Source organism: Lissotriton vulgaris, unplaced genomic scaffold, assembly GCF_964263255.1.
Source record: "Lissotriton vulgaris unplaced genomic scaffold, aLisVul1.2 SCAFFOLD_843, whole genome shotgun sequence".
Lineage (NCBI taxonomy): Eukaryota > Metazoa > Chordata > Amphibia > Caudata > Salamandridae > Lissotriton > Lissotriton vulgaris.
Window position 1 is genome coordinate 305,191 of NW_028253822.1, and position 23,869 is coordinate 329,059.

The following is a 23,869-nucleotide window of genomic DNA, read 5'->3' on the forward strand; positions in this document are numbered from 1 at the left end:
ATTAGTCACAGATTACATCCTGCTTTTTCACCAACTACAACATCTGTCTCCGATCAAAGGTTAACTGTAATCGATTATTCCTCATCGAAGCCCAATGTAGTAATTGTATTCAGAGAAACACATGCACTTCATTGTGATTAACCACTGGGCGATTGTAATAAGCCCTAAAGATGCATGACTGACTGCCCTCTTAATCCTTTTTTCGAAATTCACTATATGCAGTCAACATTAGAGAAAGCAATTTCCAAATGTCTCCCATGACTAACTATGCATGTGCTTTTACATAAACGTGTGTTTCACTTCAGAGATATTCAGAATGTCAGTAAAATTGGTTCCCGAATTCACAGCTCTGTACCGCATGGTCTGAACATCAGGAGCACAGTCTAGAAATGTTCAAGTGTATCCACCCCTTTTATGTAGCACCACCATAAATACCACCTTAAGGTACTGTTAGGTTCTTACTACTGCTCCCAGTGTTATTACTATGTGACCCTACAAATTCCTATTCTATTTTTCATCAAAATTAATTATGAGACAGAAGTAAAATAGACATGGAGGCTAGTGGTTAGAGAAATCTGTTTGAGGTTCCTTTAGTGAAGAACACTCTGTGGATTTGTGGACTAATCATGCTATGGATTTATTACTATATAGCACCACATTCCCCAAGGTGCAAACATTATCTGTTATCAGCCGCGGCCCGTAGTGGGAGTACCGGCCGGGCGGTGACATGGGGAGGGGGAGGGGCAGGGTGGGGGGTAGTAATGTATGGATTATGGACTTTAAAAGGTAGGTAAACATAAAAATAAATAAAATGAATTTGTTGCACACACTGCATCACCAAATGCGATGCAGTGAGTGCAACGAGTACCGGCCGGTACTCCCACTACCGGCCGCGGCTGTCTGTTATTAGAGGTGGGTGGAACTTGCAGAGTTTCACTCTGTGGATTTTCACAGAGTTCCATGAAAACTCTGCTTGATTCCATGAAGTTCTGCCAGTGGACAGAAACGCCATGTCACACTGCTTTTTAGCACAGGAGCTTGCTCCACACTGAAAAATCAGCAAGAACAGCACCACGTGGTGTGCCAGAGGGCTTCTTTGCTGCTGCTTGAGTAGATTTTCTACTTGAGCTGCACCCACACAAAAGAAAAAACTCTGCCATGTGGCAGTTGGCAGAATGTTGCCACAGCTCAGTGTTACAAGCGTAACAGCGAGTGGGCAAAACTCTGTGAACTCCGCTGGCAGAGCGGAATTTATCACCCACTCCTATCCATTATGAGAACATTAGCCCACAAATTACTTTTGCCTCATTGTTTGCAAAACTAGCATATAGAGGTCACTAGGTGAGGACTCTTAACAGTCTAGGAATGATTGGCAACATTGTTTAATTTGTGTCAGTGGTTGCATTGGTGGGCACCCGTGTTCATTGTTGTGATCAGAGACTAATTATTCATCATCAGAATTTGACATTGAGTAAGAGAGAGAAACAAAGAAAACAGAGAAGGAAGAAGAAAAGAAAGATAGCAAATCAGTGGCAAAGTTATAAAGAAGGGGTAAATAGAGGCTTAAAGGTCCGGCCAGAGTGAAATAAAGAGTAAAGAAGGGTAGGAAGGATTGTGGACGAAGGAGGCATTAGGTGGAATTAAAACTTGCAGACTTAGGGTGTGGTTTAGGTTTGGCAGATGGATACTCTGTCACAAACGTGACATCTGTCTGCCTCATCACAGGCGCATTACATCCTAATGCACTAGTAATAAGGTGGATTGTATTAGGTATCATGTTTGTGATGGAGTACCATTCAGACCCGTAGTATGCAACTATTCAATGGGGCCAGTGGCAGGATCCTAAGAAAAATATTTGTCCCACTCCACTTATTATTTTAAGAATTAATGACTGGATTTAAATCTCCTTTTTGGAATAATAATGTGTGTTTTTATATATATATCTTTCTATCAATTGTTTGTGTCGTTTAATAGTGGTGCAAGAAATACCCATAGCCAGGTTATGGTGGGAGATTGGCTACAGATTTGTATATGTGATTTAGTAGAATTCCTTTCGAAAAACCTTACTAGAACTACTCCACGGAGACCCACAAAACGTATCCCGCTATGCCCATTGATCACACTTCAAAGCATTATTTCCTGTGAGGAGTAGGCAGGGAGCACATTTTTTAGCCTCACTCACAAAGTTGCCCAATGTCATAATTTTCGCCTGTGGTGAAAGTGTACAAATATTTTCCACTTTGAAAGTCTTGACCTAAGTCAAAGGTAATTCACATCTGCTGTAAGGCTGGATATTCTGCTCCAAGATGTCTCTTAGTTTGGACAACCAACTTGTGTTTCATCATTTCTCACCTGTGATTGCGTGAGAGGGAAGATTGCATTTGTACATGCAAACGTGGAGCAAACTTGAATCTCTGCTATGTCCACTGGGATGGACCTTTATTTCAAACTGAGGATAAAATCTTACTTTCAGCAATATAGAAATGACTGTGAAGCACAATTTGCCCCACAGGAGCACATGAGAAAGGTAATTTTGCAAACCATAAAGGTTTATAAAGAACTTGGTAAAGTTACAATCTCCACTTAAATCAGTTAAGGATAAATCGGTAGTCACCTGAATACAGCACATATGAATGTAATCCAGGCAATTCAATTCAGCACATGCCAACACATGTTATTAAAGACAGCAAATGCAACATGAACTAAAATTCAGATGCCATAAAGGAAACTCCCTAACGCTAAGCTAAGATTGTTATGTTATGTTAATAGGAACTTTTATAGCACTCATTCACCAGCAGGTTTCTTGGCACTGGAGGAGTTGCTTTCCAAAAGGAGTTACCGGTAAGGATTGTCCAGGTCTAGCTGTAAGTTTGGGTGAAGAGCCAGGACTTCAAAATACTCCTAAAGTGAAAGAAGTCTGACTCAAATCTAAATGGGGGCGGAAGAGCGTTCCAGAATTTGGGTCCTAATATTGAGAAGTCTGAGGGGCATATTATCAAGGGGGTTTATCTCTGCTTTTTTGGCTTTAAAAGCCTAGAAAGCGGAGATAAAATTATCTCCCTATTACCTAGCTGTCGCTAACACCAGTTAGCGACAGCTAGTAGGAGATAGCGACCATCTTGGGTCCCACTTTGCATGTCAGTGATATTTATCACTAATGACATGCAACGTGGGCGTGCCAAGTTGTTAGTGACTGGAAACGGTCGCTAACATCGCTATCTCCTATTACCAACTTTTGGAGATTTTCGCGCTAAGCGCGAATATCTCCAAAAGCTAACACCTGCACTATGCAGTTCTTAGCCATGTTATCCAATGGGAGGTGGATAACATGGCTAAGAGCATTAGCTCGGTAATGCATGAATATCGCTGACTTTTCAGCGATATTCATGCATTGCGGCCGATTTTTATCGCATTTGCGATAAACCTTGGTAATACCAAGGTTTATCTGCGATAAAAATCGCCGCAGCTCAGCGTTAAATTTTTGTCTCTAACCAAGCAAATTATCGCTATTGCTTGGTAATATGCCCCTGAGTCTCCTGTTCTTTTCCGTCTAAAATTTGGGACCTCTAAGTAGTTTATGTGCATAGTTCCTAAAGTACGGTGGGGGATGTACCTATTGATTTTTGATGAGATGTACTCAGGGCCAGTCCAGTGCAAGGCTTTAAAAAAAATGCAGCCCACTTTAAACTTGGAGCGTTGCTCCACTGGAAGCCAGTGTAACTCTTTTAGCAGTGGCTTGATGTGACATCGTCCGCCTTGTTGATATATAATTCTGGCTGCCTGATTTTGTATTAGCTGCAGACGATGTATCTAATTGCGCTGATGACCTAGGTATATAGAGTTAGCATAATCAATTCTTGACAGAATCAAGGAGATGACAATTTATACATGCCTCTCTGCTGAAAATTCACCTGATTTTCCTCAGTTTCCACAGCTGGAAGAAGCAAGCGGAGATGACTGCTCCAATCTGTGTGTTCATGTTTAGGACTGAGTCAATGTGTATGCCTAGGCTTTTATCAAGTTTTTTACTGCAGGAGGAGGGCCAGTGGGCGGGGGACCAATTGAACTTTATTGTTTGGGATAATGATTTCAGTTTTTTCGGCATTGAGTTTCAGTTGATTATTGTTCATCAATTTATGTGGATTCTTTGATGGGGAAGACTAGCTGCATATCGTCAGCATAGTTGTAGATTTGCACTCCCATCTGCCATAACGCGACAATACGAGGGAAAGTTGGAAAGTTTGAAGCAGCTGGTGTCTACTAACATCATCAAAACTACCAAATCAAAGTTGAACTTAGATAGGAGAAATGTACTTGTTCTAAAAGGTAAATCTATGAGCAGAAATATAAGAGCCATTTTGCCTCAAGAGAAATAGAGAGAATGTCCTCCTGCAAAGGATGACTAGGGCAAGTGCTGACTAACTAAACTCAGTTTCAGGCAGTTAAAACATGTCATTACATCCAAGAGATACATTCCCCAGGTTCCTACAGACTAAGAACCAACCGAAAATCAGTCTTCCCACTGTACTTGGTGCTGGCTTCCATCTCATGGATAATATAACACCTGGGGCCATATTATTAAGCCCCAGCGATAATTATCGCTAAGCGCACTTAGCGCTAGGATAATTATCGCTGGGTAGCATGGTTTTTATCACTGAGATAGCGTGCTATTAGCAACGCTCATCTCAGAAGTGATAAAAATCCTCGCGCTAACTGCCAAATGAGAGAGTATCGCTGGAAAACCAACGATAATCTCTCGAAGTTTGGCGTTAGCTTGATGATAGGGACTCACAAACTTAGCCATGATATCCACCTTCCATAGGATATCATGGCTAAGTCAGAAAAATACCAGGTGTAAGAAAAGCAGCGCTAAACGCGGTTGGCACTGCTTTTTTATCACTAACAGGGTTAGCGAAATCCTTGATAATAGGAGAAATGTCGCTTAACAACATTTCTCCTATTATTTTTCTCTGGAACACCCCCTTTGCATCTCATTAGAGATGCAAGGGGAAGCGTAGAGAAAAAGGGTGCTAACATGCAAATTTGCGATTTAGCACCCCGTTGCTGATAGGGAGATAATTTTATCTCAGCTTTCTTGGCTTTTAAAGCCAAAAAAGCAGAGATAAATCCCTTGATAATATGCCCCAGATTCTTACATTATTGTGCCTTCATGATATCTAGCAAAATACCTCTACCTCCCATAATGTGCAGGTCCTGAAAATCACTGTTCAACCAATTAATTTGCAGCAAACATGAACTTCATACAGCAAGGTAATCAATCAAGCCTCAATCAAGCAGTATATGAATAGCGCGGTTAAACACCCCAGGGGGTATCCAGGAGCTCTGCTGCAGGTATCAGTTGAAGAGCTGGGTCTTGAGTCCCTTCCTGAAGTGGTTTAATGAGAGTGAAGTGCAGAGGTGGAGGGTAAGGGTGTTCCAAGCTTTGGTGGCAAGGTGGTAGAAGGATCCTCCTTCGGAGTTGCTGTGGTGGATACATAGTGTCTGAGTGAGGGCAAGGTGTTTGGAGCAGAGGTTTCTGGCGGGTTGGTAGAAGGTCAGGCCATGGATCATGTAGTCTGGTCTTTAACTGTAGAGGGCTTTGTAGGCATGGGTCAGGAGCTTGGACTGGCATCTCTTCTGGATGGGGAGCCTGTGGTGTTTTTTTAGGTGCCGGGTGACATGTGTCCCCTTGGGTAGGTTGAGGATGAGTCTGGCTGCTGCGTTCTAGATAGTCTGGAGTCTTTGCATTAGTTTGGTGGAGGTGCCCGCATAGAGTGCGCTGCCGTAGTGGAGACAGCTTGTGACAAGAGCCTGAATCACAGTTTCCTTGTGCTGACGGGGAGCCATTTGTAGATTAGATTGTGTTGCAGCAGGCTGTGGCAATGGTGCTGACCTGATGTTTAAGGAGAGTTCGCTTTCCAGTATGATGCTAAAGGTTGCAGGTGTGATATTTCAGCATAGGGGTACGTCTGAGCTCCTCTGGCCACCAGGAGACATTCTAGAGAGCGGTGTGTCTGCCGAAGATCAGAACTTTCGTTTTGTCGATGTTGAGTTTCAAGCAGTTGTCTTTCATCTATTTTGCAACATTCTTCATGCAGTTGTGGAAGTTGGACATAGTCATGGTCGGGTTCGCTGAGAGTGAGAGGACGAGCTGAGCGTCAACAGCGTAGTAGAGGATGTAGATGTTGTGCGATCGGACAATGTCTGCGAGAGGTGCATGTAGATGTTGAAGAGGGTAGGGCTGAGGGATTCTCCCTGGGGTACTCCGCAGATGTTGGGCCCGATTCACAGAACTAACGTAAGACAAAATCCTAAACTTACTACTTTTGGTATTCACAGAAGGCATTTAGTAGTCTTAAATTAGGATTTTGTCTTAAATTAGGGTTTTGTCATAAATTAGGATTTTGTCTTAGGTTAGGATTTCGTCTTAAATTAGGATTTTGTCTTAGGCTAGGACTTTGTCTTAAGTTAGGATTTTGTCCTAAGTTAGGATTTTGTCTTAAGTTAAACTTAAGTTTAATTTAAGACAAAATCCTAACTTGAGACAAAATCCTAATTTAGGACAAAATCCTAACTTAAGACAAAGTCCTAGCCTAAGACAAAATCCTAATTTAAGACGAAACTTTAGTTTAATTTAAGACAAAATTCTAATTTAACACAAAATCCTAACTCAGGACAAAATCCTAATTCAAGACAACATCCTAATTTAGGACAAAATCCTAATTTAAGACAAAATCCTAATTTAGGACAAAATCCTAATTTTAGACAAAATCCTAATTTAAGACTAAATCCTAATTTAGGACAAAATCCTAGTTTAAGACAAAATCCTAATTTAAGACTACTAAATGCCTTCTGTGCATAACAAAAGTAGTAAGTTTAGGATTTTGTTGTAAGTTCTGTGAATCGGCCCCCCTGTGTTTGGATTGTGATAGTGAAGTACAGGAGGTGAACTCTCTTGCTGCATCTCGTGAGGAAGGGTGCCATCCATCTGAGCGCATCTGAGTAATTCCAATCTGGCACAGTCGACTGATGAGTGTGTGGTGGGAGACGGTGCCAAAAGCTGCAGAGAGATCCAGGATGTTGCAGGCAGCTGGTTCTCCTCTGTCAAGTAGGTCTTGAATATCATCTGTTGCTGCGATCATGGCTGTCTCAGAGCTGTGATTTGATATGAACCTCATTTAGGATGAGTCCAGCAGTTTCCTTCCTTCCAGATGATTGGTGAGTTGGGTGTTGATGGCCTTCTCCAGGACTTTGGCAGGGAACGGGAGTAGGAAGATGGGACAGTAGTTCTGGAGCTCTTTGGTGTCGGCCAAAGGTTTCTTGAGGAGGGGTCTGATCTCCATGTGTTTCCATGCATCAGAAAAGGTGGCTGCAGTTATGGAGACATTGAGGATGGTGATGAGCTGGTGGCTGATCTTGTTGCTTCTGAGGTTGAAGAGTCAATGGGGGCATGGTTCATGGGTGCTCCTGAGTGGATGGAGTCCATCAAGGTGGTAGTTCTGGTGTGTTAAGATGATTCCATGCAGTGATCAGGGGGTTGGTGGCTGTGGTTGATGGGTTGCAGAGGAGGTCGGATGGTTGGAGATCGAGGTTTCTGTAGATGGTTGCTATCTTATTGTGAATTGATCGGCGAGGGAGTCACTGAGTTCCTGTGAGGGGGGATCGAGTTTTCTGGGGCTGATGGGTAACTGAACTCTCTGACGATGGTGAAGAGTTTCTTGTTTTGGTTGATGCTGGTTTCAATCCCGCGTGTCAGTGCCTCCTATTTTGTGGCTTTGGTCTGGCAGTGGTAGTTGTTAATGGCTCATTTGTAGGCGGCTTGTTTAGTGTCATTCCTGCTGGTTTCACCATCTTCTTTGCAGATGTTTACACCCGTGTTTAGATGCGCTGAGTTTGGCATATGGGTCTGTGCATTTTGACTGGTTTGCTGGGGGGGACTTGGTTGGCAGCGCTGGTGATCCAGGCATTGACATTTTCTACTGTCTGAAACAGGTTGGTGGAGATGTTGGACTGAGCTGTGCTGAGGGAGTCAATCAATTGCTGTTGCTTTGCCTTGGTCTAGCTGAGATAGGGAGCGCTGTGTCATTTGGGGGTAGCACGCTGCTGGCAGGTGAGGATGAAGTGTACGATGGAGTGGTCTGTCAAGTTGAGTTCTGATGTCTGGCTGTATATGATTTTGTTGCTGATGTGAAGTTAGGGTTTAGCATGTGTGCTGCTCAGTGTGAGGGGGTCAGTGACAACATGCTTGAGGCTGATGTTGACTAGTCTTTACAGAAGGTCGATGATGTTGGTGTCAGAAGAGTCATCAACAGTGGAAATTGAGGTCTCCCAGGAAGATAAAGTGTTCATTTTGACAGTGAGAGGGGTGATGAATTCAGCAATAGAGTCAATGAAGACAGTTTTTGGTCCTGGCGTTCTTTATGTGAGGGTTTCTTTGAACAATCATAAGTAGTATTTATAAAGTGCAGCTGGTCACCCGCTAGGCTAACCAGCCTCTTGCTTCAGTTCTTATTCTAAGATCCAGGTCTTGAGCCCCTTCATGAAGTCAGTCAGCAATGTCGAGTTGTGGAAGTGGAGGGTGAGGAGGCACCAGGCTTTGGTGTGGCAGTGGCATATATGAGGGATCTGCTCAAGAGCAAGGTGTGGATTGGAGGTTCCTGGGAAAATGGTTGGAGTGTAGCAGGTGGTTCAAGTAGGTTGGTCCTTGGTCATGGAGGGCTTTGTAGGCATGGGTCAGGAGCTTGAAATTACATCCCATCTGGACCAGGAGCCAGTGGAGGTCTTTCAGCTGCTGGGTTATGTGGGTTCTCTTGGGCAGGTAGAGGATCAGTCTGGTGCCTGTGTTCTGAATAGTCTGGAGTCTTTGCATGAGTTCGGTGGTGGTGCCTGCATAGAGTGCATTGCTGTAGTCCAGTCGGATGGCGATGAGGGCATGCATTATTGTCTTTCTAGTGCTAAAGTAGAGCAATCTGAAAATCTAGCAGAGCATGTGGAAGTGGGATGAGGAGACGTTGCTGACCTGAGGTTTCATAGAGAGTTCACTGTCTGGGATGATGCCATGGTTGCGGGCGTGGCCTTTCAGCATGGGGGTAGGTCTGAGTTATGACGGCCACCAAGAGTTGTTCCAGAGCGGGGTGTGTTTGCAGAAGAGGACAACTTCTGTCTTGTCCGTGTTCAGTTTTAGGCAGTTGTCCTTAATCCATCCGGAGAAGTCCTTCATGCACTTGTGGAAGTAGGGCTTTGTTGCAGAGGGGTTGGCATAGAGTGAAAGGACGAGCTCTGTGTCATCGCACAGATGATATTGTTGATGTTGTGCGATCTGATGATTTCTCTAAGTGAGTCATGTAGACGTTGAAGAGTTTTGGTCTGAGGGATGTGCTTGGGGACTGCCTCAGATGTTGTGCTTGGCTTGCGATGTGAAGGGAAGGAGTCAGACATTCTGGGTGCATCCTGTGAGAAAGGATGCCATCCATGTGAGTGTGTGGTGGGTGACCGTCAAGTAAGGTCAAGCAAGATCAGGATGGCTTATTCTCCTCTGTCGAGTAGGGTGCGGATGTCATCTGTTGCAGCGATCAGAGCTTCTTGGTGCTGTGATTGGTTCTGAATTCTTATTGGGATGGATCTAACAAGTTGTTTCTTTCCAGGTGTTTGAGGAGTTGTAGATTGAAGGTTGTTTTGGCATCGGCAGGGACCGGAAATTCATGTGTTCCATAGTCGATGTTGTGTCATCATTAGTGATGGTGCAGGTGATGGATTCTTTGTGTAAGATGACAATGCCTCCACCATGTCTGTTGGTGCAGTCTCTGTATTTCATCTTGTAGCTGCAGGGGTTTTCCATGGCAATATATGGGGCTGCTGTTGGTGTGAGCCAGGTCTCTGTGATGAAAATCATGGGGGGCGATGGAGGAGATGGTGTCCCAGATTTCAATGGCTTGTTTGCAGAGAGATCTTGCATTGATTAGGAGGCATTTGAGTTGATCTGGTGGAATTTGGGCAACTGGGGTTGGCGCAGCATTATTCAGTGAGGTGGTGGTCAGAGGAGGGGTGTTGGTGAAACGGTAGTGGATACAGGAGAAGGGCCTTTTTGTGGAGCGTGATGATTCGAGGCAGTAGTTGTTGTTGTGGATGGGTTCCAGGGCACAGAGATTTTTGGCAGTGTACCTGTGGGAGTGAGTTGGAACAGGGATCCTGTCAATTGGCATGGTCAAGGCGTAGATGGGTGCAGACGGGCTTGACTTTGGCACGCCGGTTGCGTTCCCACTGCGCAGCTGCGCTGCACACTCCATTAAGTAGCCCTAGGGGGCAGAAGGGGCTGTCCGGTAGGTGAGAGGGCAACAGGGAAAATGCTGCACAGAGGGGCTAGAAACGAAGTGAACCGGGAAAAGGAAAACAAAGTAAAAAACACTAGAGGAGAAAACCAAAGTACAATCATAGCCTGTTGCAGCACATAAAAGTTTATAATTACAGGAGCAGTAGGAGAAAACACGCAATATACAATTAACGGTCAGACAAAAGAGTCACAGGGAGCAGAGAGCAAGACCAGGTGGTCTAGGGCTTCTCAATGGAGATGTACTGCAGCCTTCATTAAGTAGCCCTGGCAGATGGTAGTGGCTGACAGGGAAGAGGGAGGGCAGGGGGAAAGTACAGCACAGAGGGGCAGAAAAACAAAGTACAATCATAGCCTTACAACATTTAAAAGTTTACAATTACAGGAGCAGTAGGAGAAAACACGCAATGCACAATTAACAGTCGGGTAACGGAGTCACACGCATTTTCAAGCAGTTGTGCAGGGCAGGGCCGGACTGAGAACAGAAACCGGCCCTGGCAAACTGCTCAGCTGCCCCCCCCCCTGGGGTCAGGGGGAGTGCAGGTGAGCAGTTTGCGACGGCCGGTTTCGGCTGATTTTGTTACTGGGGGCCGACATTGCCGACTCCAGGTAACAAAACCTGTAAAATGTAAGCAATGAATACAAAGCAATAATGCAATGTTTACTTCAAAATGGAGTTAGGCATCGGGGCCCAACCATATCAATGTTAAGATGCATATCCCAACTACAGCTAAATTAAAAATACGTAAATCACTTGTTTCACTAAATCTAAGTGTAAAATTATGAGTACACACATATAATTAATGCTTAACCATGCTGCAAGATAACATTTTATTAAGCGCCAATAAATGATGATGACTTTGTGTCACCACCTGAAGCCCTCCTAATAAATCGGCCCAATCACAAAATCAGAGCCAGTATGCAAAAGGTTGTTGTACAGTTTGTGCTCACTGTTTGCGACATATCTCTTTGGGGCATATTATCAAAAACGGCGTAAAAATGATTGCTTCCTTAGCGTCAGGAAACTGCCGCTAAAGCGGCGATAATGGGCTTGATAATATGCCCTTGAGAATTCCAATAGAAGCCCATGTTCTGGTGTAAACCTGGGCTTCTATTGGAATTCTTGAAGGCATATTATCAAGCCCAATATCGCCGCTTTAGCAGCAGTTTCCTGCTGCTAAAGCAGCGATAATTTTAACGCTGTTCTTGATAATTTGCTCCTTAGTGTTTTAGGGCCTAAGTTATCGAAACTGCTCATATTAGATGTGCAATTTTTATTTGTGATTGTTCAATTATAATTTAGGTCTCAGTGCGTCTTTTACATCTCAAATTTATTTAAGTATTTATTTAGCTTAGTGCATGCCCATCAAAAAGATAGACAATGTTAGGATATTTCACACATCAGTGAGTCTGGGCCCAGTTTTAGGTGGGCTTAATGTTAAAATTTGATTCTCCTCAGTTATCTTTTATTTGTGCCCTCTTTTATAGACCTCCTGGTAATATGCCTACCTTTCCTCAGGCACTGGGAGAGATGATATCTCACCTTGTTATCAACCACGCCAGGATTCTCATAATTGGGGATTTCAATTATTGGCCGAGTGACAATCGGGAGAGCCCTAGCTTGAAGGAATTTGTCGACCTGCTTTCAGGGATGAATTGCACCTCACATGTGAGGGACGCTACCCTTATAAAAGGGCATATTCTACATCAAGTTTGGACCTCAAATTTGGAGATTTCTACTCCTTTGATATCCCCTTGTGTCTGGTCCGACCATCATTTGTTTGGATTTACTTTCCGATGTATTCCTCCTCCAAAATCCCAACTAATAGAGAATCAAATGGCCAGAAATTGGAGAAGAGCAGACATGGACCATTTTCGGTCATGCCTAATGAATACCTTCCCCTCTACATTAGAAGACTTTCAGACCCAGGCAGAGAGCATAAACTGTGGTTGGAGTCGGCCAGTGATTGTGTCGCCCCCCTCAAAAATCACCAAGATCATGAGACCTCACAACGCTCAATGGTGGTTCTCGGAAGATCTTAAATGAAAGAAACTTGAACTTCGAAAAGCAGAACGCCAATGGCGCCATCACTATCTCCAAGAAACAATTTCCTATCTAGTCCTGATGAAATATTATAACAATTTGATTATTCAAACTAAGGCTAACTATTTCTCCAAAAAAAGTATCAATGCATCTAATAAATCTAAAGAGATTTTCATTATAGTTGACCAACTCACTACACCACATAGAGTCATGCCTAAACCTGTTCCTTCTCAGTCTCTATGTGACACTCTTAATCTATATTTTATAGAGAAGATAGCCACCATTAAGGCCAGTATTCCTTCTGTGGTCGGTGTTCTACAGGACTCTAATATCGATCTGAGCCTTCATCGTCTTGACCAAATTCCTCCGATTTCGGAGGAGATTTTTCTGAACTTATTAATAAAGGTCAGTTCTGGCTCCCCCTTGGACGGTTGTCCCCCTCATATTCTTCGGAAGCTTTTACTATATGCCCATACCCACCCGATCATTTCTGAATATTTCGCTTGAGCATGGCATTGTTTCCAGATTCTTTTAAAAGGGCTGAAATTATCCCAATCTTGAAGAAACCGGGAGCCGACCCGTCAGCTCTCAGCAACTTTTGCCCTATTTCTTTGCTGCCCTATCTGGGAAATGTTTAAGAGACCCATGTAGCTCACTGCCTCAGCTCCTTTATTGAACATTTCCAGGTCTTGGACACTCACCAGGCCGGTTTTAGACCTGCACACTCAACCGAGTCAGTCAACCTTACTGTTATGGATGTGCTCAGAGGGAAGGGGGGGGGCAGATATAGGCACCACCCAGGCCCTGATTCTCCTGGATCTTTCAGCAGCTTTTGACACGGTTGATTGTGGTATCTCGATCGACCGTGTCAGCAATGGTGGAATTCAGGGTCTGGCTCTGAAGTGGCTTTCCTCCTTCCTGAGCAATCGGTCCCAAGCGGTGCGCCTTGCCAATTTTACCTCCAACAAAAGAGATATTACCTGTGGGGTTCCTCAGGGCTCTTCTCTTTCCCATCTCCTTTTTAATCGTTATCTTTTTCCTTTAATTCATTCACTGTGGGAAAGGAATGTTGGAATTTTTAACTATGCAGATGATCTTCAGCTGGTGTTCAATGTTAACTCTTCTGCTTCATCTGAGTCCAATGTTCAAGACATAATGGTTTTTATAAGTGACTGGATGAACAATAACCAGTTGAAGCTGATCCCGGAGAAAACTGAGCTGATTCTTACAGGTGGGTCAGCAAATCCATGGCATTCCAATTTCTGGCCACCTAAACTTGGTAATCCCCCTGTACCAGCTGCCTCTTCTAAAAGTCTGGGGATCATTATCAGTAATGATTTGTCCATGAAGGCTCAGATCAGCTCGATAGTCTCTGCTGGTTTCTTTCAGCTGCGTAGAATAAAGAAGATCAGCAGATTCTTGAGCAGGGAAGCTATGATTTTGGCAATTCTTGCCGTTGTGATCTCTCTCCTGGATTATACCAATTCGTTGTATGTTGGCATTCCTGCTTACCAACTGAGGCACCTCCAACTAGTTCAGCACTACATTGCAACTGTCAAGCTTTTATTTCGGCCCGCTTGCACTGCTACACTCCCTCTCGAAATCTTAGATCCTCCCACTTGAATCTGTTGGAAATTCCTTCAGCCAAACAGATGAAGTATGGCGAACTAAGATTTTCTGTCTTTGCTCCTCAATTTTGGAACTCCCTTCCGGTGCAGATTAGGTCTTTGACTTCCCTTGTCCAGTTCAGGAAAGAGCTAAAGACTTGGTTGTTCCTTCAAGCATATTCTGATTAAGAAATCTCCTCGCCACTGCCGTGATCCTTATCTGAGCGTCAAGAAACCGTTGGTGTATGCGCGCTTAATAAATGTTTTTAACATGACATTTGTTCCTGAGGGGTATTTGTATACAAGACCACAATGTCAAGATTGAAAAGAACGTCTGTCTCTGGGTCAAAGGTAAGGCTTTTTGTTAGTCTTAGGACCTCTTTGATGTCCTTAAGATACAAGGGCATCTTACGAACCAAGACTCAAAGGAAGCAATCACAACATGTGTACAAATATTCAAGAATGGAATCAATACTAGATACAGTCAGTCTGCCAGATGGAGGTCTTTGTTGTTTGTTATTATTTGGTATTGTACAGACATACAGGATATAGGGGTTTTTATGTGTATGTCATATGTGCAATGTCAACATAGTCAAAACACAGCAGATTGCTGTAAGGGGTCAAATAGGCAGTCAACAAGTGTTTGGACGCGTAGCTGGGTTCTGATATAAAAACTGATGTACCAGTAACATGATAGTGTTCTTTAAAGAGGTGTGTCTGTGGCTCTCTCCAAAATTGAAGCAGGGTTGAGGCGGTCATCATTTAATCAGCGTCTTCTGGCTCATAGAAGGTATCACATGTGAGTGGCCCTCAAGCGTGAAATGCTGTGGTCCATTGCTATACAGCCCAGTGCGGGTGTGTGGCACCTGTGGCAATTGATTCTCTTTTAAATGGAGTTTAAAGCTCATGACAGTCCATTCTATTCTCGCCTTTGCTATGACTAACCTGGGTCTAGCTTCCTAAATCATTTCCACATAGTAACGTGGCGTATCGGAAAAACAAGACCAACCCTACTCACAAGAAGCCAGGGCATACACTATATTTGGAAAAAAACAATGGTTCTTGTGGACACTGTAAGAAGAAATATTAAACATGCACAATGACAAATTTTAACTGAAAAATAAGATTTCGATGGAGAAACTTATATACAGAACACAATCAACAGTCCAAATACTGTTTTACACAAAATAATGTCTGCAAGGAGAAGCAGATTGTGGTTGGTGTCCCATGTGAAAGAAACAAGGAAAATTTAAATGTGTTTGTATTTATATAGCGCACTTCTACCCTGAGGTCTCGTAGCGCTGTATTCATGCCGCTGTGGAACCCTTCCTGGCTTTCCTGTAAAATGTCCACTCCTGGGCACCTCCAAGGTGAAGCCAGGCAACCAAGCGCTGCAGGGGCCGTTGTGGAGATTAAGCAAGCTATTGCCCAGAGTCACAGGGTGGGACCCATGATTAGACTAGGCACCGAGGCGGGAACCATGATTAGACTAGGCACCGAGGCGGGAATTGAACCCTGGTCCCGGCCCAGACCTCTGCTTCAGGGTCTGCAGCTCTAACCATTGAGCCACGCTTCTCCAAGGGAGTCACACAATACAACATACAATAGGGTTTTTTAAAACATAAAAACGACCATTTATGAATTAGCAATTTCCTACACTGGCCTACAATGTTTCAACCCCATAAAGAGTGGGGGGGGGGTCTCATCAAGATATTAATATAAGGGACATCTGTTATGAGACAAAAACACTTGCTCAACCAAGGGAAGAGAGAAACATGAGAAATTGTAGCAATAGGAAGATAGATCTAGGAGCAATGTGTGCCAGATTGGTAAAGTGCACACCAATAAAGTGAGTAGAAAAGGTATTTCTTCATGTTTAAGAAAGGGGGAAAGGAAACCAAGGATTAGCAACTGAATTGCCAAGTGCAGGAAAAATGATTTCAATTAGCCATTGAGATTTACTCTAGTAAGGGAGGGAATCATCCCAATCTGGCAGTGGATAAAAACTACATAGAGATACAGGTTTCAATATATTAAAGACACGTAAGTCTGTATCAAATGAAGGAGTGAGAGCCATTATGGATTGAAGAGAAATAAACTACAAGGAACATGAAACAATGAGGAAAGGACAATGTTCTGGATACCACGAGGTAGCAATGCACATACCCAGGCCGTAGGGAATTGCTAGCGGGCGATATCTACCGGAATGGTTGTACGTCTTTCTGATAAGGAAATGTGGGCTGCCAAAGTCAGCTTCACAAAACGATGTGGACAGGCTCTAGGCTCATGGCGGCCTTGGGCAGGGAGCGTAGGTCGGGGGCCCCGGAAGAGAGGGTCCGGGCGGGGAGGAGCACCCCGGAGCAAAGGAAGGTGTTTTAATAAAACGTCCAGAAAAGGCGTTAGATGGCCAGTACCTGTGGCTGCTACTACCCTTCCGAATTCGTCTCAGAACGATACATTTTACCTAGTGCATCAGCAGTCTCCTGGCCAGAGGATCCTCCATCTCTAGGTTTCCCTTGGGTGATAAAGTTCAGGATTGCTCCTTCCTGTGACGCTACGAAAGCCTGCTGAGCCGCCTTTCTCCTTTGTTTTGAATAACCAGATTTGTGTACCCGAATTCTCTTCATTTTGCTTGCAATGGTATATACGCCTGTACCAGCGGGCCAGCAGTGGGTAGGGAAAAAAAGAAGTCAATCAGGAACCAGGAGGAATGCCGGCGCGTAGGCCAGTGAAGAGGGGGGGGGGGGGGGGTCGGGGTGTTTGGAAGTGGAACAGAGCCGGAGGCCGCCAAATCCCTGCCAGGGGCTGCCACGCAAATATGTATCCATCCTCAGAGGATTATTATACTAAGGATATATTTTGGCGTGGCGGCCCCTGGGTTTTGGCAGCCCTGTGCAGGTGCACAGCTTGCACATGCCTAAGGCCGCCCCTGATGTGGAACATGGAAATATAATTTGCGTTCGGTGAAGAAACGTGGGCTGCCGAATTCCGCCTCACGAAGACAATGCTAGATAGTGCAGAGTGCACATGTTGGGGCACTATATAACTTATTGTACTGACTAAAGACGTGCACGAGGTGTCGTAAACTGTAATGGAGAGCAATGATTCCGGAGAATTGTGTGTCTCTGGGACGGTATGACATTACTGATGATGCACGACGTAGCAAAATGTGTATGCAACAGTCTGTTAGTGGGGCAGAAGCAATCCTTGCTCTAGAGAGACAAGCAGGATCCCAGTGCGTCTCTTGGTCTAGTGGAAAGTTCATGGAGGACCATATAAAGAGGGAAGGATAAGAAAAGGAATATACATTTATTGTGGAAACAAAATCAATGAGTAAATATCAAACAGTTAAAAAACTTTGGTATTTACAATGATAGTGCATATCTGTATGTGGTCGTTTTCCTGAAGGAAAGTTCAAAATAACCAAAATATTAATGACAAAAAGTTGTTACAAAACTGTGCCATTCCTCTGAGATATGAAATCCCTGATCAATGGAGTTGCCAAGTTCCAACCATTTTCACTCTTTTTTTTGCAGAATATGGGTAATGTTGCAACTGCCACATGAATCACTTGCCATTTGGTATCTACTGCAGTATGGGTTTTTTCCTGTGAAATGATACACCATGGGTGCATTGGGCACTGCTCAACGTACTCTGCTCCGATGTTGGCAGACCCTGGTCTTGATGGGTTGCGATGTTTAGGGCAAGTCACTAATGCAATATACTACATTGCGTGAATTGCAATAAGAAACAAACTTAAGTTAATTTTTGAGAAATCCATGTTCAAAGAACTTTGTGTCAAAGGAAAAAGTACATGCAATACAAATACCACAACAGAAGTGACCTTTTCGTTGGAATAGACCCAAGATTGTTTCAAGAGTTCTTCTTCTAGTGGTATTAGGGCATTGCATGGAGGAATGGACCAATTGGTCTTTGATATTTTTCCCTCGCTGAAAGGAAAACATGTGGGTTTACAAAGAGGGGTCTAAACTCTCAATTAAGTGCCATTTAAAAAAAAACATTTAAATACGTTTTGAATTCTGTTTGTGTAGGTGCAGAATGTAGTTACACAAATCATTTTATCAAGAGGGGTCTTTTTTGGGGGAGTTAGTAGTTCCTCTCTCGAGCAGTACCATGCACTTTTGAGGGAATGCTTCACTATTCTTTTGGGATAGCCCCTTTCCACCAGTTTGTCTTGTAAAATATAGGCCTCTCTGAAATATTCCTGTTTATGGATACAATTTCCTCAGAGGTGCAGAAATTGGCCACATGGTAGACCAGCACGTAGGGCCCTAGGGTGGCTACTAGTGTAAGCCAAGAGAGTGTTCCTCTCTGTAGGCTTTTCTAAAGAGGCTTGTGTAGAGTTTACCTTCTTCGTGTTAGATGGTAAGGGCTAGGAAGGCAATTTCAGGCTAATGTATGGTGCCTGTGAAGGTAAGATATTTCTTGCATAGTAACGTGAGCCAGCAATATCTCTGGATCTCATGAACAGTTTATATGCACATTTCAGGACATGATCTGGAGCCCAGGATCCACTGAAGCAATGCTGCTTGGCAGGTTATAATTTTCTGCCTTCCTCTCTTTAGATTACCTGTAGACTGAGATTGGAATTGTTTGGCTGTTCGCCTGATTTCCTTTTAGTGCTCCGGTCTGCCTACCTATGTACTGACTACTCGATAGAATTTGTTTTCTACTCCAACTGGCCTCTGTTTGCACCCTCAATTATTGACCTTGCAGTTTGGTTTCATTGTTGCCAATTTTTGCCTGTATTGTCTTATCCTGATATTTTGTGTTGCTTATGATATTGTATACGTTACTTTGGAAAGTTTTTGATGTAAAGCACTTGATGCCCGCAAGCTTAACACATGCCATATAAACTGCCAAATAAATACAGATCCATAAAAAACGAATCTTAATAGATAGCAGGCATGCCATGACATTTGGAATGCAATCCAGAACTTTAGCTTTTAATCACTAAACTCCAGAGAAAGATAATTTCCCATAATTCCTTATGTTTTTTCACCATGCTGTATCTTCTGCATTTTCAGAGAAACAGATCCCACTGAAGATCTCCTACTGTCAGTATGAAAGCGCCTTGACTGAAGACAACATGATTAAGGTCTCAGCTCTGTGTGAGGACGAGCAGGGTAAAAAACGGCTTGTGGAGAAGGACATTGTTCTCACCAGCCCACCCATTTCTATCAAGGTAAGGACATTTTCTGATATATGAAAAGCATGAGAAGCAGGCCGTTGTTTGTTGGCTCTAGCTAACTCCATATTTACAGTGGTGGCTCCTCCTCTAAGGCGGAAGAGTCTCGCCCCACTGCTCATGAGCAGTGAAAATAAAAAATAAAATGATAATAGCAGAAGTTATTCTCATTTCATTTTTAGTATTGTCCGGTTAGGGCAAGGAGGGGGTTGGCTCCGCTGACATCGGGGAGGTGGAGTGGTTACTGCACTGTAAAGTGTGCATGAAGCTTTGGCCAACCCTGTTTGGGCAGGCCAATACGTCATGAGCACTTTGCATGTTCGCAGCCTGGGTGGAGAACATACCCAGGCTTCCATTTCCCATCTGAGCGCCGAACAACAATGCTCAGACCAATCACAATGCTGCATATGTGATTAGTTCAGGAGAGCCTGGGTCCTTCCTAGAAGACGAACCGAGGAGGCACGTCATGGGAGAAATGGTGGAGAGACATGGCGATCAGGTAAGTGAATGTTTTTTTCACAATCAAACACACCTCCCAACACCCCCATACTGAACCGGCCGCCACTGCATATTTATTCTCTCATGAAATGCAAAAACCCACACCACTTTATCAGCTAACTTCAAGACATCTCCAAAAACATTAGTTTTTAATACATTTCATTAGACTTAGATACAATCTGAAAGTGCGAATCATATGTTCAGTCATAGAATCAGAATAACCACCCTACCATATTTTCACACAAATAAATTAATCATACTAGACTTGCTGGCAACAATGTAAGTGTATATAAAACTATATCTATATAGAAAGATCTACATTAGAAAGCATATACAATCAGGGACATGAAAAACAACACCGATATACACAAAAAGCACACTCATTGGCCCTTATCTGCCCTGCATTTGTTCATATTTGGATAAAAGCATCAAATCAACTGGACAACATTGAACAATTGGAATCCCAATCGATTTCCACATTTTGAGAATCTGCTTCTTCACTCCCTCCAAAACATGGGACGACTATTGTTTCTGCTCCAACATTTTTCAACAAAACCTTCAATCGTGTGCATTCCCTCTGAAACTGACATCACAAATCGATGTCCATTGGTAGACTGTGCAAATACAAAAATCATAGGCAATCTGGGCATTCCTACAGGAAGACAGTGATAGGTTCATAATCGCACCTAGTGGCCACATGTCCTCCATGCCCCAAAACTAACAGTAAATTCTGCATATCCGGAAAGTCATGCTCAAGGCTGTATATTATGCACAATGAGAACAGTGGCCAAGAAGTCATCAAGAACAGAGCTTCTAAATACCAACACATATGTACCTATTAGATAAGGCCATGCATTTGACAAATGATAAGCATGTGCTGCTCCGTGCTAATGATGGGCAACAGGCAGAAATGGATACACAGGAACAGGGTTTTGCAAAACATTTCTTTGGTAAATCTAATTGTGCTCAGTAGAAAGAGAGGCAAGTGTTTGATGTTATAGTTAGCCCGATGTTCAAAAGAGCCTATGTCATCTATACTTACTCAGTACAAGGAAAGGATCAGATGTCTCACCCTCCCAATGGAGTCCTCCATTTGGAAACCTAACCACCATTGTTTCCACATTTGAGCTTCTCAACAGTACCAGTAGTCCAATGATTTGGTAAACACCATCCTACAGCTGACCTGCATACATATCATATAATATAGGAAAAGTCCATCAGCTTCACAAAGAGTGGAAACTAAATCCTGAAAACATGACCATGTCGAGAAGTAAATAGCCTGTCTGTAGTTCACACAATAAGAGGAAAGATTGTCATAACTTGAGTAATTAACAGAAACATCACTAAGAACAGAAAATCATCACGATACATTTGATTTCAGTCAAATGTTTTTCAATGTGTGTGACCTAGAGCAGAACTGTACAACAATTCATGCCCTGTTTTGTATAGCTATTAACAGCGCAAAGCAGTGTTCTATTACTTAATGGTTTTAATGCATCACCGTAACACTATGAATTGAACGGGCTAAGACTCAGGGGCATATTACCAAGCAATAGCGATAATTATTGCTATTGCTTGGTTAGAGACAAAATTTTACCGTTGAGCAGCGGCGATTTTTATCGCAGATAAACCTTGGTATTACCAAGGTTTATCGCAAATGCGATAAAAATTAGCCGTAATGCATGAATATCGCTGAAAAGTCTGCGATATTCATGCATTACTGAGCTAATGCTCTTAGCCATGTTATCCACCTCCCATTGGATAACATGGCTAAGAACTGCTATGGGCAGGCGTTAGCTTTTGGAGATATTCGCGCTTAGCGCGAATATCTCCAAAAGTTGGTAATAGGAGATAGCGATGTAAGCGACTGTTTCCAGTCGCTGACATCTTGGCACGCCCACTTTGCATGTCATTAGTGATAAATATCACTGACATGCTAAGCGGGGTCTCAAGATGGTCGCTATCTCCTACTAGCTGTCGCTAACTGGTGTTAGCGACAGCTAGGTAATAGGGAGATAATTTTATCTCCGCTTTCTTGGCTTTTAAAGCCAACAAAGCGGAGATAAACCCCCTTGATAATATGTCCCTCAGTTTTCAAGGGGCTGGACCCAAAAACAATTCAGTCTGTTCATTTCTATCAACTGTTGTGTAAATGGAGTGCACATTTGGTGGCAGATGTTTGCATGAGTAATGCTTGAGTATAAAAATGTATATAGCACATTTTGCTGATTAAGCAGTCTAAAGGCGCTGTGCTTCTTGCAACAATGAGTAAATGCTAGGACTAAGTCATTAGTGGACATAAGTTAAAAAGGTAAAGCCACCAGAAGTGTCCTGATTTCCTTGGGCTGGCTGTGATAGACAGTTTATTATCTACCAAACTCAGCATATTCTCAACAAAAGTTCCCAAAATGAGGGCCTTATTTAGAGTTTGGCAGATGAGATATCTGGCACAACATGATGGATATCGTGTTTCAATATTACACGCGACATAGTCTGTAATGCACTTGTTATACAGTCTGCAAGACATCTTCCAAGTATGTGATGAAGCATGTCCTCTGCCAGACACTAAATAAGGTCCAAAGTCAACATTTAGGTGTGAGAAAGTATATTATTAGTTGGGGTGGATGGTAGTCCACCACTAGTATTAAGTCCAGTAAATGTTACAGTAATTTAAACCTGAGCTCACCCCTCGTAGCTAATGCAAAGATTAGACATGCTTAACTTGAGAAAATGCGAAAAGCATTGAGAAGTATTAAAAGAGTTCAAAAGTAGAAAACACAACAAAATAAAAATCCAACTCCAATTTATAAAACTAGAAAATAATTTAATCGGGAAAATGACACCAAAGTGACATAAAATCCAGTAAAGTAAACTGAGATATGAATTTTTTAAATTCTAAATGAAAATAGCGTGAAAAACTTTAAGCAACAACTGCGGTCATCTAGTTACGCGTAACTGGTACCTTGGTGCGATTTAAGGCCTACCACAATGGAGCATGAGTTGGATAGAGAAACCAGGGGGCATATTTACGAAGAAAATGGTGGAGCATGTCGTTAAGTCTAGAAGGCTAGCGATACGCTCCGTCACTTTAGAAACGCAGGGCTGCACCACATTCACAAGAATAAGGTGTAGCTCTGCATTTCTCCCTGCGCTGGCAATAACTTCACCTGCCTAGCCCCGACACAAGCATCCTTGCACCATTGTTCAAGGGTGCCTTTGTTCAAGGGAAGATTGTTTATGTGGAGGAAGGTCCCCCTTCCTGCATATAAACAATCTTGAAATGCTGTTTTGTAACTTTTATGTGTGCTTATTAATCCAGCACACATATAAGTTGTAAAACGGTATTTAAAAAAAATTATTTTTTTATGGGCAGGATGGAGGATCTTCCTGTACATTAACAATCATAGTCAATTTGCAGTTTTTATGAGTGTTGCGCAAGGCAGCATTCAGGGAAACAGCAAAAACGAGGAGAAATGAAGCATTTCTCCTTGTTTCACCGATTTAAGACCTGGTTTTCCCTGGTCTTAATTTTGGCGCTGCCTCCTATGTACACTGCCCTTGTAAATAGAAGGAAGTGTCAAAATCAATGGGTGTTGCGCTGGAACAAAGCAAACACAAGGAGATGATGGACGGAGCACTGAAACTTTCCAGACACTCACCCCCAGCCACAGATCTGGGTTAAATCCATCATCGTTTTTTAGCTCAATGTGCCACCCCAGTTCAGACATAGATATATGCAAATTTTTTTGACCCTGCGCCTCATGGGAACAGTCCAGCCCGAACTGCAAAGCCATTTCATCCCTGGACCAGAAACAAGCATCCTGGGACCGGTTTCAGGCTAATAGCCCTCATCAGTCAGGCTAGCTTGAATCCAGTGGCAAAGTGAGCAAGAGACCCATGTCTGGGCATACCCTGCCAACTTAGGGTAAACATTAGCAAACACAAGGAGATGATGGACGGAGTGCTGAAACATTCTAGACACTCACCCTCAGTCACAGATCATGGGTTGGAAGCCACACAACACCCATTTCTCGCCCCTTTCACTCTAAATACAGCATGAAAGGGGGAATTATTTACAAGGCAACATTAAGCCACTTTAAGTGGCTTAAGCGCTGCTTTGTAAATAAGGCAATGTTCCTATCGCCATCACAACATCACTAAAAGTGATGTTGTGGTGGCGAAAG

General features: G+C 43.2%; 1 protein-coding gene across 1 annotated transcript in view; it reads left to right on the forward strand.

The window, feature by feature from the left end:
• Nucleotides 1–23,869, forward strand: part of LOC147660746 (protein-glutamine gamma-glutamyltransferase E-like) — a 238,891-nt gene that overhangs the window by 161,056 nt on the left and 53,966 nt on the right. The window contains exon 11 of the mRNA XM_086951486.1: nucleotides 19,027–19,184. Coding sequence (XP_086807612.1) covers nucleotides 19,027–19,184 — 158 coding nt within the window. The remainder of the gene's footprint in view (nucleotides 1–19,026; nucleotides 19,185–23,869) is intronic.